We start from the raw sequence: 14,627 nt of genomic DNA on the forward strand, positions 1-14,627 counted from the left end.
CTTTTTTTTAGTTGGGAGACTATTAATGACAGGTTCTATTTCTTTAGGTTATATAGGACTGTTTAGGTCATTAATCTGATCCTGATTTAACTTTGGTACCTGGTATCTGTCTAGNAATTTGTCTATTTCCTCCAGGTTTTCCAGTTTTCAAATGTACATCTTAAGAAAAATTTTCTTTTTCCCAAACATACTTAATCTTATTCTCTACCTATAATAATGTGTCTCAATATCTTGTCAGGTCCAGGAGCTTAATACATCCTGGAGCGCTCCAGAGATGCAACCTTCAGATGCTCCACTCTTCTCAGACACAGACACTTCTACTGGACCTGTTCCTTCTGATCTACCCTCAGATGGCTCCACAGACCCTAGACAGCAAGCAAACAGCCAATTCTCCTAAGACTGGATAAACATCCCCCATATCCATTCTTCTAGGTTCCCTAGAGACACATCACCCCCAATGCCAGCATGAGGCAGCCAGATATCATGATTACCTGCCTCTTGCCCTCCTGTTCCCCCTGAATAAACACTACTCTATATCCCCTTCCCACACATCCCCATAGACCATATCTTATACCTCTTTATCTTTTTATAAACACATCACTCTTGCCAGCTACAGGTCGTTCCAGCCATCTTATGCTAGCACCAACTTTCAGCCCTCCAACTACTCCTTCGTGGTCCCTGCTCCTGCCACTCTAAAAACACATTCTAGATTTTACTTTGGCCTTAGCTCACTCTGCCTACACTTAAACTTCTACTTCCTAAATTTTACTTATCTCTGCTTTCTTTCCATTCTGATCTGCACCAGCTCTAGGCAATATGTGGCAGGAGAAATGTTGGGCAGTGGCTGGATTGTGCACTCAGACCTGAACAGGGGAGCTATGGCAGAGGTTGCTGTGCTGTTGGGAGTCAGAGTGAGGATATCTCCTCCCATTCACATCTAACTATCTCTTTGCTAATGCGTGACTACTACATGCTTCTCTAAATAAATGTTCCACTCTGGGATTTAACAAACATGTGCCTTGACACCATCTTTGATGGGGGGGGGTGAGCTATAGTTTCAATGCCATCTTGCTTAAGGGCAGCCGCATGACCGGTTATAGTGTCAGTGCCATCTAGGTTGAGAGCAGTCATATGACTGCCAGCTCTCTTTGCTGTGAGAAGTCCCAGCTTCACTGCCTTCTTGATAGAGGGCAGCAACCCAGCCTGAAGAAAAGGTCTCCAAAGACACTTTTCAGTTGAGGTAAGGTTTTCATATGGTTTCTGTCCTGCCTTGGTAAATAGTAATTTTGTTACTTTAAAAGTTTACAGCATTAAAAAGTTGAAGATTACTGCCTTAAAGAAATGTTTTGGCTACTGTCATTAAGTTACAATGTAATATTGTATTTTTATAAACTATAGATTTCTATACTGATATACAGAGAAACCCTGTCTTGATAATAATAAAAAAGACTTAAAAACTATGTTGTCCTAATAATAAACAAGAGCTTTGAGCTATCAACACTCCCAAGTAATTCTCCATTTTCTTAGCTACAAACTAGAATTTGTAATATCTGATATCGTAATGATAAAATGAATTTGCAAAAATTAAGCTACATTAATTTAAGCACAGAATTACAGATTTGTTATTTCTGCAATTTGAAATGGATATTGTATAAATTCTTCATTTTGCTAGGAAGTACTGCTTCCTTCGTTGGAATAAATGAAGTAGGGCAATACTGTTGGAAGAATGAGCTCTGGAAATACTCTGGAGATAACTGTGATAAACACTACATTTGGTAGACATCTACCTTAAAGCACTAATTTGACCATTACTCAATTAGCTTACAGAGCAACAGTGGGTCTGGTATAGCTATACTTTTCAATATTTTTGAGTAAATGAATATTTTGCAATTTCTAAGGTGAGATTTGATTAGGTAAAGAGTGCAGTATTTTTTTTTCAGGAATTCAATAATTTCTATCATGTGTATTAGAACATGCTACTAGGTCTGGGTTATTGAGTTCTGGTTTACACGTGCCCCTTATGACTTAAAGACTATGTTAAGTGGTTCTGATCAATCTCCAAGAGCCAATAGAACTTTGAGCTATGCACAGACCCAAGGGAAGCTTCTATTCAGGCTAGGGCGGGTGTCACTGTTTCTTCCTGGTGAGAGCCATTAAGGACCTAGCATCAGGAATAATCCTGCATGCTTTCTGGGAGAGGTAGCATGACACTGCAGCTAGGTATCTTGGCTGGACATCAGAAGTACTGTTGTTTAGTTCTGATTCAGGTATTTTAAAAACGCCATGACCCTGTTCATGGTTCTTTATCTCAAAAGTTGTGAACATTAAATAAAATGTCACACACACACACACACACACACACACACACACACACACACACACAAAGTATTTAGCGTAATACACATCACATAAAACATACTGGGTAAGTGATGGTGTCTGTGAATAATATTATCTTTATTACCAAGTTTTTGTTTTTTATTGTCTGAACTGGCTAGCTACAGAAATTTTGTTTAGTTGAGAAATAAGTGTGTTTTTACAGGTTTTATTTCCCTGTTGGGAAACCAGAGAATTTAATGGAAAGTGTGTGGATTCCTGAGTCACAGTGGCCTGGGACTTTGGAGCTAAGGGTAAATGCTGCATCTTAGAACACCCATGAGCTCCCACCATGCCAGTCTTCTGTATCCTAGGGAAAGGTTGCCCATTACATTGTTATATTCAATACTTTGTTTGAGAAACTGGGGGGCCATTAATGCCCTTGTTGCCCCATGATGCTGAGCTAATTTCAAGTTCTCTGTCATTGATTGGAGGCAAAATTTTGAAGCAGTCATTTGTCTCTGACATTCCAAGGTCTCCCTCTCCTGTGGCTCCACCCCCTTCTCTCTCACCCTCTGCTAGTGAATTTTTACTATTTTGTACCACAAGTTAACTGAAAACAGTTTAAAAAGCTGTCTGCTTCAGATACCTTTGTGTTTTAGAAAACTCAAAAGATTGAATCATGTGTTTTGGAATAACTGTGTTTTAATCACTGGTCAGTAGGGGAGAGAATGGAGGTCAGCAGAGAGATCCTGGAAGCCTGTTCATGTAGGTCTCTCAGCTGCTTTCAGCTAGGAATTATTTGGGTCAGTGAATCAGGAAGATCTATGCTAGGTTCCTCTGACATCTCCTTGCTTGCACTTTTCATGAGCATGTGCTTGACACTGAGGATTCTTTAAAGAATACCTCCCTCTAGTTATTGAGTCAAGTGAGCCAGAGGGCAACTCAGTAACACTCCTAAGGCATCCCAGGGGACTATTGCAAAAAGTTAGAGGGCTGGTCATCTGGCTACACAATTTGGTCAAAAAGTTTAACTGAATTAATGGGCTGATTGTCTTTCTTCCTTTAAGGACTCTACCTAAAACCAAAAGAAATGGTGAATCTTCTGTTCTGTAGCTCAGCCTGACATATATTCTAATTTAATATGCAAAATAGAAGTTATCAATGCTGATCTGGGATACTTTTGGGGATAGGCACGCTTTGTTGGACCCTGATGTCCTGGCTACCCTAGTGGTGCTATTTATGAATGAATCTGCATAGTTCCATACTTACACTGAGAATATGTGGTCGCAGTTCCACTGACGCTGAACCTGTTGAGGTGAAGTCTGTGTGTGACCACATTCTTCTGGGGTTGGAACAGGACAATGTGCACCTTGGGGGCAAACAAACAGCCCAAGACCACGAAACCACTCAAGCTAACGGAGATGCACATTGTTGTCGTCTGCACCTACAAGAGAGGTTGGCTAATGAGTGTCCAGTTATAAATTCCATCATAGAGTCACCTAAACAGAACACTGAGACAAGCCCAAGTTAGACAATCAGAATCATTCATTACTCAGTTTTTATCATAGCTAAGTTTGTGTTCTAATTATGTTGGATCGTCTGTGTTTGGGATATTCATGAAAACATTGTTTAGGATTTCAAAGCAAGCATCATTTGCGTGGGCTGCTCCTGACTGCTTGCCAAGACTTCTCATAGACTTTCTTGTTTTCTTTACATTTGTATAATGATATTTATGCAGAATCTGAAATAGTAAAACATAAATATTCAGTGATGAGAGTACTAGATTTTGGGTGGTTGTTGTCAATGAACTTGGCTTCTTCAGAGGCCACCTGTCCAGTTCCTTTGGTAAGTCACTTGATTAAAAAAAATCTGTGTTTACCTACAGCTCTCTGTTCTATTTTATATCAGCAGTTTCTATGGTTCTGAATTCATCTTTAATCTCATAGTATCATTTGACATCAGCAAACATTTTCTTACTTTGGCTTTCTAGACACATCCTTCGCTAGACTGGGTGATTGTTCCTGATCCCTTCTACCTGAACTTCAAGTTCTGAAGTGTCTTAGGTCTTGGGTTTTTAATATCTTACCTTCGTCATTAAGTTCTCATGACTTAGATGCCTGCTACATTGTTTATATCCAGACATTTACTAGTACAGACCTAATCTGCATGCTTCCAAATTTACATATTCAACTGTCACGATCACACATTATGTTTAGTATTTAATGAGAATAAGAGAAGTATGTATAACCCAGGCTTGATCTTCTTTCCTAACTGTCCCTGTCTGAGCAATACCAGATATTTAAAAAACTTTGGAGTCATCTTTGATTTTTGTACCTTGAACTCACTTATCCAATCCAACAAATTCTGTTGGGATACGTCTGTGCGGGGCTCATGTTTCTATATATCTCCTAAGCAAATGCTCTACCTTTGTTCTGAATGTGCTTTTCATGGATATTCACATAAAGAGCTTAGAAGATAAGAGATAGAGTCTACTCCCAGTGCAAGAGGCCAGCACTCCTTTGTGTGAGAGGTGAGGCTCAGAGTCAGCTGTGAATGCTCACGGTCTGGCTATTGCTATTGATGTCATTCACAGGTTTTTTTTTTTTTTTTTTTTTTTTTAGTTTTTTTGTCAGCATCCATGAAACTGGTAGGATAACTTGTTATCTAATAAGTACAATAAAATCTCATAAACTGCAGCCTTTGGCAGTTTTTGGCAGTAAGGATGGAGTTCTAACTGAGATACGGCTTCTTACAAAAGGAAGTGTAAGGGCCTCATGGGCCAAATAAACTCCATATAAATCAATAGCAAACATGTGGGAAAAACTATATGGCCAACCTGGTATCCTCAAACAGTGCTCCACTGATTGCCTATTAAGTGGGAGGGTCTGGAGAGGGAACTGATGCTGGGTTATAGCAAAACAGTTGAAAGAGCAGCTATTTTAGTGTGCTGATTGTTTCTGAATCTTTTTCTGGAATGAGGGAGGGTGGTTTTCTCCACAGTAGTATTCAAATCCATCTGATCCTAACAACTTCATATTAAATTTGTTCTGATCAGGTAGAAAGTTTTACTTCCTTTTGCATAGAGTCATGATATTTGAGCCTCAATTTTCATAAGAGGGACCTTCAGAAACCTCAGAAAGCAGATAAGTCACCTAAACATTGGCTGATTTGCTTGAGAAACAGAGGGCACAGAGCCCTTGGTACTTGTACAGGGCACTTGGTAGTTTGTAGGTACAGGGCAGTGATAGTTGTGGGTGCAGGACACTTGGTAGTTGTAAGTGCATGGCACTTGGTACTTGTGACAGAAAGAAGGGTACAGTGTGCTCTCTCAAGGTTCATCCCTTAAAGGTGACTTTAAAGATAACAAAGGTTTTAGTTTTTTCAGTGGAATCTGGGTACAAATAGGAGTTTTGTCTACTTGAGTACATTCCCCAGATGGAAAAGCTCTCAGCTGTGCACAGGTGAGACACCCGTTAACATTTGTGCTCACACCTGACTTGCTTACCCTTTTATTTTTCTCTCATTTATTTATTTTTAATTTTTTGTCCATTTAATACATGTAAAGAATGAGTGTGTGTTCTTCTTATTTATCCTCCCTCTTCTACTGAACCTTTACACAAGTCACTTTCCTACTTTCATGTCTTTGTGTGTGACCCACTTGATTTAGATTGAGTTTTCTGCTTGAGCACAGGTGGAAGACTATTTGCTAGAATGTGAACAACTTTCCAGTGGTTATACCATTGAAGAGAGCAACCGTCTTATCCTAGCTTTCATTAACTGTCAATAGTCCCTTGTTGGGGGTGCCCCTCATGTACCTCTCTCCCCCATGGGATGCAATGGTAACAGGCACAGTCTTGTGCAGGTCATGTGCAGACAGTCACAGTTGCAGTGAGTTCATGGATGTCCTGGTTGTACCATGTCCAAAAGACTTTGCACAGTAGTCCTCAAACTCTGGCTTTTATTTTTCTCCCTCTCTTCCACAATGGTTTTTGAGCTGTGTGACTGTGTGTGTGCGTGTATGATATAGAAGTCCCATGTAGAAATCAGCACTTTAGAGTTATTTATCTACTCTGCCCAGTTGTGAGGCTGTCTTAACCATCTCCCACTGAAAAAAAGCAGCCCCTGCTGAGGTTTAAATGCTACATTAAGACATAGGAATAAAGGTAAGTGTTCAGAAGGTAGGTTGATACTATGCCCATTTAGCAAACTAATAGTAATAAGTTCACCCCAGAGACCCATGATTGTCTCCCTTTGATAGCGGTAGAAATATACATTCACCAGATGCACTATTCTGGGGAACTCAAGACGGGGGAGAAATTCTAATTTGTATGTCATGCTGGGACCCAAATCATTCTCTTACCTAGCTTTTTAACTGGGGAAGGAGGCTGAGCCAAAGGCAAGGCATTTGTTTCAGATGCAAATTTAAGGGGACCCTGACACTCAGGAATTAAGAGAAATTATATTTTAATGCCATGTTTTAAAAATCAGAAATAACATTAAAGCCAGTGATGAGTAAGCATAGAATTAATATAATAATATTAATAATTAAACTAGGAGTGAGGTCAATATGAGTGCTATGCTCCTGTATGTTCAGTCAAGTCAGGAAAGTTGGGCCTGTCTTGAACAGGGCATATTCAGATATCCCCGAGTCCACTTTGAATTTCTAGAAACTGGGACCTGGGGACCGGTTCTATGCAGAAGTTGACAGTACAGTTGCTGCGGGGTTTGTGAGTGGCAAAGTCCTTTGTGTCTAAATCAGTAGTCCCATGTATTCTGCCTTGTCCCTGGCACTGTAGCAGGTTACTTTGGTAGACTTCAAATAGTATGAAAGCCTTCCACACTTTTTGACAGTTTCTATCCTTCCTAACCAAGCAGCCGAGCCAGTCTTTCTCCTCTTGCCTCTTTCATTCTTACAGTGTGGTACCATGACTTCATTCACCTAAAAATCTTCCACTGGTTTCCTTTTCCAGAGAAAATAAAATCTAAATTCTTTGCTATGTCCTACAAAGTCCTATATAATTTAGCTCCTCAGTCAACCTATTATATCAATAACTCTTATGTTTATTAAATAACTCTTATGGTTATATATTAAACTGTAGCTGTCCATGTCTTTCTACACTAACACACTTCTGCATAAAAGTGTTGGTTCTGTGGTTTCTGCTGCCTGGCTTGTAGAATCCAGCAGTTTGGCTGCTTCTCATTCTACAGAAGACATTGTGCAATAGGTCCTAGCTAAATGAAGGTGACAAATATTTTTTAAAACAATTTAAGGAGCCAGACATGGTGGCACATGCCTTTAATCCCAGCACTCGAGGCCAGCCTGGTCTACAGAGTGAGTTCCAGGACAGCCAAGGCTACACAGAGGAACCCTGTCTCAAAAAACCAAAATAAATAAATAAATAAATAAATAAATAAAATTAAGATTTGATATACATGTTTAAATTTCAAGATCATCAACATGAGAGAATTTGGATCATATTGTTCTTGAGCCATATCAGAATTCTAGGATAACATCTGAGGTGTCCACCTTCTCCTTTTCCATTGTTCTAGTTATTCTGGCTTCCACAGTGCAGGAGAACATCTGTGTCCTCTGCTAGTTCTTTATAGTTAATGCTCTAATGTATTGCTATCATACAAGGGGAATAGTCAAGCTTTTAGTCACAAGAAATAAGTGCTAACATCTATAACATCAATTTTGTATAAAGTTTCTTAAGTTTATTTTTGGTAACTTTTACTTTTTTTTTGCTTTACTTTAAAAAGTAAGCAGCATGTCTGTGGATAAGAAGATGAGAAGTTGAAAATCAGATGTCTAGGCCAACAGAGTTACCACAACTGGCTTTGATTCCCAATACTTTAAAGTAGGTTTACTAGGGATGATAAAGTAACAGCACTAAAAATAATCAGTTGCCCATGCTGATGCACGGGGTGGTATACACATAAGGACAAATGTTGAGGATAGGGCCTTTAAAAATATTAACAATACTTCTCCATTTTACTCTAAAACTCTGACTTTTCAAACTCCTATATGGTTTACATATTTTGCGTTTGATTTTGCTTATTGAATCATGATACTACCTTTCTTAAAGTTTTTAAAAATTTTTATAGGTTGTTTTAAAATATCTGATTATTAAAAAAATCTGACCATTACTCTAACATTGAACTTACGTTCCTACTTTGTATTGATTATTGTACAGTCCACAGGTTTCAGACATATAGTTGTTGTAACTTGAATTAAAGACAGTAGCCTTTGTGAGGCTCTTGATCCCAGGCTTTAGTTGTTTTTGTCCTTTAAAACATTATTTTAGTTGGTAGAAATTACACACACACACACATACACTCTCTCTCTCTCTCTCTCTCTCTCTCTCCATATATAATTATAAAAACATAATATATATAATATTATGTATCATATTATATATAATTATATATATTTTAAAACATAATGAATTAAACTTCTCATATATTGAGGTTAATCATATACATATATAACATATTGAAATATGAAAACAGTATATAATGATAAATCAGATTCATAAGTACATTTTACCTCATGTAATTACCTTACTTACGAGGAAAGCTTTTTTATATTCCCAATAATGCAATCTATTGCTATTAACAATCCTCACCGTGATGTGCCTTGGACACCTTTGAAGGTGTTTGTTTGTTTGTTCGTTCGTTTGTCTAAGTCTGCAATTTGCTATGCTTTCCTTTTGAGGCGCAGGTTTCTAGATCTTGGGCAATGCTGTAATTACTAGGAAACAGAAGATTCTGAAATCATGCTTTAACAAGGAAACAGGCCTGTGGAAATCTATGCTCTATGATGACTGAAAAATAAAGATAATAAAAACTAATTGCCAGATAAAAGGAAAAAGTCTTATTACTCACTGAAGACACTACAGTTAGACTGATGAAAGTAAAATTAACTTATGGAAGGCTCAAAAACCTGGGAAATTATGATGGAATGATGACATTTCCCCCACAAGAGATGGTGATTATATGGAAGTCCATAAATTTGAATTGTATGTAAGACTATAAACAATTACTTAATTAAGTTACCCATACATATACATAAAGTTTTTAGCTGTTTAACAGTACACAGTTATGCACAGTGTATTTGTATATGTAACAAGGCTCAGGAAACGCATAATAGATTGTATTTTAATCCTTTGTAGGGAAATAATGAAGCATGAATAAAAGTTTTAGATTTATACTCATCTTGACCTAATATTGCAATGGTACTTTAGTTTATAGATCCATCTCTTGTAGATATCCTCTTGTGTTCAATTTCAAGTATTCTCATTGGGGTTTTAGTGATTAAGTCTCATTCTCTTGCCTATTGCCTTTTAAATTTAATTAAGATGTTTTTATGTGTATGTATTATGTTTTATTCCTCACTAGATTATAAACTACTTGAATGGCCCATCAGTTATAGCCATCTTCCCTTCTGAGCCTGCTGCATGGCTCTGAACAAATTAAGCGCTAATTAAGTGTCCTAAAGCAGGGTGAATTAATTTTCTTACATCGCATTGAGGTTAATTATGGCATTTGTAATTATTTGATTCATCCTTGAAATGAAATAAAAGGAATCCATCCTACCTTCCACCCAACAAAACATTGATAAATGGAAAGGAAAGAAGAAAGCCAATCTAAGAAAAAGAAGAAAGCATCCAAAGACTTACTCTGTAGTCACTTGATGTCACATAAAATATAGGGAGGAATGCCAGCCAGATGATGCAGGTGGTGTACATGGTGAAGCCTATGAACTTGGCTTCATTGAAGTTTTCAGGACACTTCCTTGTTTTGAAGGCGTACACAGTACATAGAATCACCAGGACCACGTCATAGGTCAGAGAGATCAACATGCTGGAATCTTTGACATTGCATTTTAGGATGACTGTTTCCCGCTTCTCTGGAAGGGTGTATCTTCTAGTACCTGGAGTCTCCAAGATAAGCCACACAGACACCATCACAATTTGCACCAGTATCAAACCCAGGCAGATAAAAACCTGAGAACTGGGGCTGATGAATTTTGGCCTCTGAGCGCCATTCTTGACTCCATCAAATATTCGAGCGATGCAGTTTGTCTTGGTCAGTAGAGCTGAATAACAGATGGCAAAGGAGGTCCCAAGCCCAAGTCGGCGCAATGCACAGATGACAGGCGATGGCTTAGCAATGAAGAAGAATGTCATGCAATAGGACAGGCTAACTCCAAATAACAAGATATAGCAGAGTTCTCGGCCTGATGCTTTAACCAAGGGTGTGTTGTTGTGCTTGATAAAAACAGTTATGACTATGCATGTACACATAAAACCCAGGCAGGCAATAGTGACTGGGCCTATTGCCCAGGCATCTTCCCACTTGATGTAATCCTCTGGAAGGTTGTAGCATCCAGATAGGTCTGCAGTGGGCCACTGGCCAGGGCCACAATCCATGCAGGTGAACTCATCAACCAGGTATTCATAGGGCTCACAAGGGATGCAGATCCAGCAGCAAACATCCCCTGGCTGCATGTTTTTCATTTCATTGGGGGCACAGGGATCACTGCACTGGGAAGTGGGGACTGAGTTCCGGGACCAATGGATAGAGTCCACATCTAGATATAAGGTTTCTGCCCAGTGGCCAACCTTTAAGTAGGAATACTTTCCACCTATATGCTGGAAGTTGAACACGTTGTATCTTCCCATCCCGTCTCCATAAGTGTCAAACTTCACAATGCTGTCTGCTCCTTTATTTGGGTTGAATGGAGCTTTGATACACAGAATGAAAGAAAAGAAAGGAACACTTGTTTAGGTGTCTCATATGTCATCAGTCAATTACTTTTGGTGTATGCTCAGCAGAACTGAAGAAACAGAAACTAGAGGTAGCAAGGTTGACATAATTTACCACTTACCATCAAAAGCCACACATCAAAAGCTTCCAGAGTGCTTACATATTCATAAATTTACTCACTTCACATTGCTGAGTGTCTAACAGGTGCCAAGTGCCAGTGATAATAATGAACACAATACAGTGCTGCCTTCAAAGGGTGTATTATATAACAGAAAAGCATTGTCAAAGACAGAGTTGTGCTCTGTGTGATGTGAAATGTTGTTTTCTTTAAAGCTTTTTAACAGGTATTAGGCAGAACTTCGTATTTCATTTCATACTTATTTTTGTACAACCACTAAAATTTTTACCATCTTAAGTATTTTCATGATAATATACAATTAATAGGAAGAAATTTTCTCCTTGAAATAGATTTAATATAGATGTATAATACATTTAAATATTTCTGATGAGTCACATAGAAAAAAGTTGAAATTTATTTATAGTCATTCTGTACCTTTTGGCATATAGTGTTGTTATGGAGTCCAAGCTAGCTTAAAACTCAGCATTTCTCTCAGCTTTTTGAATACTATGGTTGCAACCATGTGCTGGTATTCTTGGCTAGATATATTATAAGCATAATAGTAGGTAGAATATTTGTAATTGAGCATTACTTTAAGTGTAGAATGTGGGGATCTTAGTCAATGGTATGTTCTAGATCCTGTCCTGCAAAGTCTTGCATAGCCACTGTGGAAGGGACATTGTGACACAGTTCTCACCCCTAGAGCATCAGGGCAAGGGCCTCCATGTGTATTGACAATTGTTACTCATAAGGCTTGATGATATAATAATCTACCTATTTTCATGGTCTTTCTTCAGGGAATGCTCTCCCTGTTAAGGTTAATGACTCCGTGATAATTAGAATCAGTGTGAATCCTGGAGGTGAGGGTATGTTCCTCAGAAAAATGGAAAACGCTGACTTTCAGGAGAGCTCTTAAGGCTGTGGGAAAGAACTCTGAAAACATGAGTTCAAAACATAATTTCTCAGCTATTCAAATATAAGAATGCAATATGAATTATACAAGGGGCTTCATGAACCCAAAAGCACAGAGGCAGCTGTACTATGAGCTACCTTGCCAGAAAAATACTAAGGAAGGAGATAAAGGGATTTAGGGAGCTGTGATTGCTATGCAAGAGTCCACCCAGCTACTTATTGTTTGCGCTTACAGAGGCAGGCAGATTCCTGAGGTCAAGGACAGCCTTGAAGAGAATTAGTTTAAGTCCAAGTGTGGTGGAAATAGTATCTTAGAGATTGGTTCCATCCAGCTAGCTTATTTCCTGTGCTTACAAAGGCAGGCAGATCTCTGAATTCAACTGCTATGTTAGAAAAAAATGTACTAGTTATCATTTCTAAGAATCAAGGCTCTAAGGTCATAGAATGCTGGTTCATGGGATAATCAAAAAGGAAGCTGGAGTAAATGACTGAATTGATATGTAAATAAAAGACTGGGCTTTGGTCTGCAAGAGAGTGTTTCCCAGAGAGAACTGCTTAGAGAGCTCTTTTATAATTTTCCCAACATGAGAGAGAGCTGTCTTGAGCAGAGAGCCTTCTCAAGCGGAGAGCTACCTCGAGCAAACTACAGAACCAAGAGCTTCCACAGAGATATCTGGAAAGCAGTCTTGAACAGAACACAGACTGTCAGCTTGTATCTATCGAATTCTAGTTGTTCTTTGGCTGCTCCAGAACATACCCCTCCTCAGAACCCCTCTCCAAGCTAAGGCTCAGTCTTGACACTGTCTGTTTTCTATGTTTTTGGAAAAATCCCAGAAAGCAGCTGGTCTGACCATCTGAACTTTTTCCTCTTTCTCAGCTGTAGTTGATCATGTGTCCACCGTGACCATGAATAACTTCTAAAATGAGTTTTAATAAACTTATTCTTAAAACATCATGGTTTGTATTTATTAAATGTCTCAGAAATATTACACTGAAGTAATAGAGCTACATTGAACTAAGAGGGGAAGCTGTTCTCATTAATAGTTTTTCATTTTAATTAAAATATAATTACACTATTTCTTCTTTCCCTGTCCTTTCCCCAATCTCTTTCTTGTCTTTTCTCTTTAGCCTTTGCATGCCCTTCCCCGACTTGCTTTTAAATCATGGTCCCCTTTTCTTTGATTATTATTATATTCTCTCTCTCTCTCTCTCTCTCTCTCTCTCTCTCTCTCTCTCTCACACACACACACACACACACACACAAACATACACACACACACATACAAACACATTTATAAATATATAAACACAAACTGCTAAGTCTGTATAGTATTGCTTGTGTGTATATAATTTCAGGGCTAACCACTTGGTTTTGAATATCCAATGAGGGGGTTCATCCCTAAGAAGACTAATTCTGCCCCTCTCGGGAGTCATTTGTCACTTATAGTTCTTTATTTATAAGTGAGCCTATTAAGAATTCCTCCTTTCGTGTTAGCTTGTTTAACTGGTGGTGTTATTATTTGGGTCTTGTTTTGGTAGCCATATTGTTTTGGTATCATGGGTGTAGATTCCCTCTTCTATATAGCCATATTGTTTTGGTGGCCATACTGTTTTGGTATCATGGGTGTAGTTTCGCTCTCATATATAGGAGACATAATCTCATGTAGCATCCTGGTCTTCTAGATCTCACAGTTTTTCTGTCAACTATTTTGTAATATTCCCTGAACCTTAGTGCAAAAGTTGTGTTGAAGAGAGAAATTATACTCAGCTGACAACTTCTTATCTAGCCTGCTTACCTCCACATTACATGTAAATTACATATAAAGTTACCCAGTAATTGTCTTCAAGATGCAACTGAAGATTGACTTTCCATTTGTCATGAGGCTCAGTGACAGTGTGATCTTTATTTTTACACCACTTTTGCTAGTCTGCTGTGTACTTACCATTCCACACTGTTTGTGTCTACTTTTACCTTAAGAGAAGAATATCACTGTGTGTGTGGTTCATAGATATACATCATTATGGTTGATTTGCTACTCTCATGATACTTATGGGTATATGAAGAAACCAAGGGAGTAGAGTAAGATATTCATAAATAGACCTACTATAGCCTAGTAAATCCTAAAGGAGGCATCTCAAATAAGGGAAGTTATTTTCCTTTATTTCCCATTGTTAGGTAACTGTTTAACTAACTGAAAAACAATGAATTTAAGTCTGTATCTCATTACTTATGCCCAGATAAATTCTGAAAGGATCAAAGCCTTGCGTGTAAAAACCAAAGGCATAGAAGTTCCAGAAATAAAAAGAGAACATTAATATCAGAGTGGAAAAAGTCCTTTGTAAAGGTTACTGAAAACACACACACACACACACACACACACACACACACACACACACACACACACATAAACCAAGAAGACTTATGCCAAAGTCTATCAAGATTTTTAAGTTCCAAATATTAAGGCTGAGAGACAGCTCAGTTGGTATAATGACTGCCTTATAAGCATTAGGA

The 14,627-nt window shown here is 38.3% G+C and overlaps 1 protein-coding gene across 2 annotated transcripts in view; it reads right to left on the bottom strand.

Annotated features, from left to right (window-relative positions):
• The window catches only part of Grm3 (glutamate metabotropic receptor 3), a 236,343-nt gene that overhangs the window by 23,456 nt on the left and 198,260 nt on the right, over positions 1-14,627 (bottom strand). For both annotated transcript variants that reach the window (XM_021190416.2, XM_029535635.1), the window contains 2 exons: positions 9,996-11,062; positions 3,586-3,760 (listed from right to left, as the gene is read on the bottom strand). In XM_021190416.2, coding sequence (XP_021046075.1) covers positions 3,586-3,760; positions 9,996-11,062 — 1,242 coding nt within the window. The remainder of the gene's footprint in view (positions 1-3,585; positions 3,761-9,995; positions 11,063-14,627) is intronic.

The sequence above is a fragment of the Mus pahari genome, chromosome 2 (assembly GCF_900095145.1).
Source record: "Mus pahari chromosome 2, PAHARI_EIJ_v1.1, whole genome shotgun sequence".
Taxonomy (NCBI): Eukaryota; Metazoa; Chordata; class Mammalia; order Rodentia; family Muridae; genus Mus; species Mus pahari.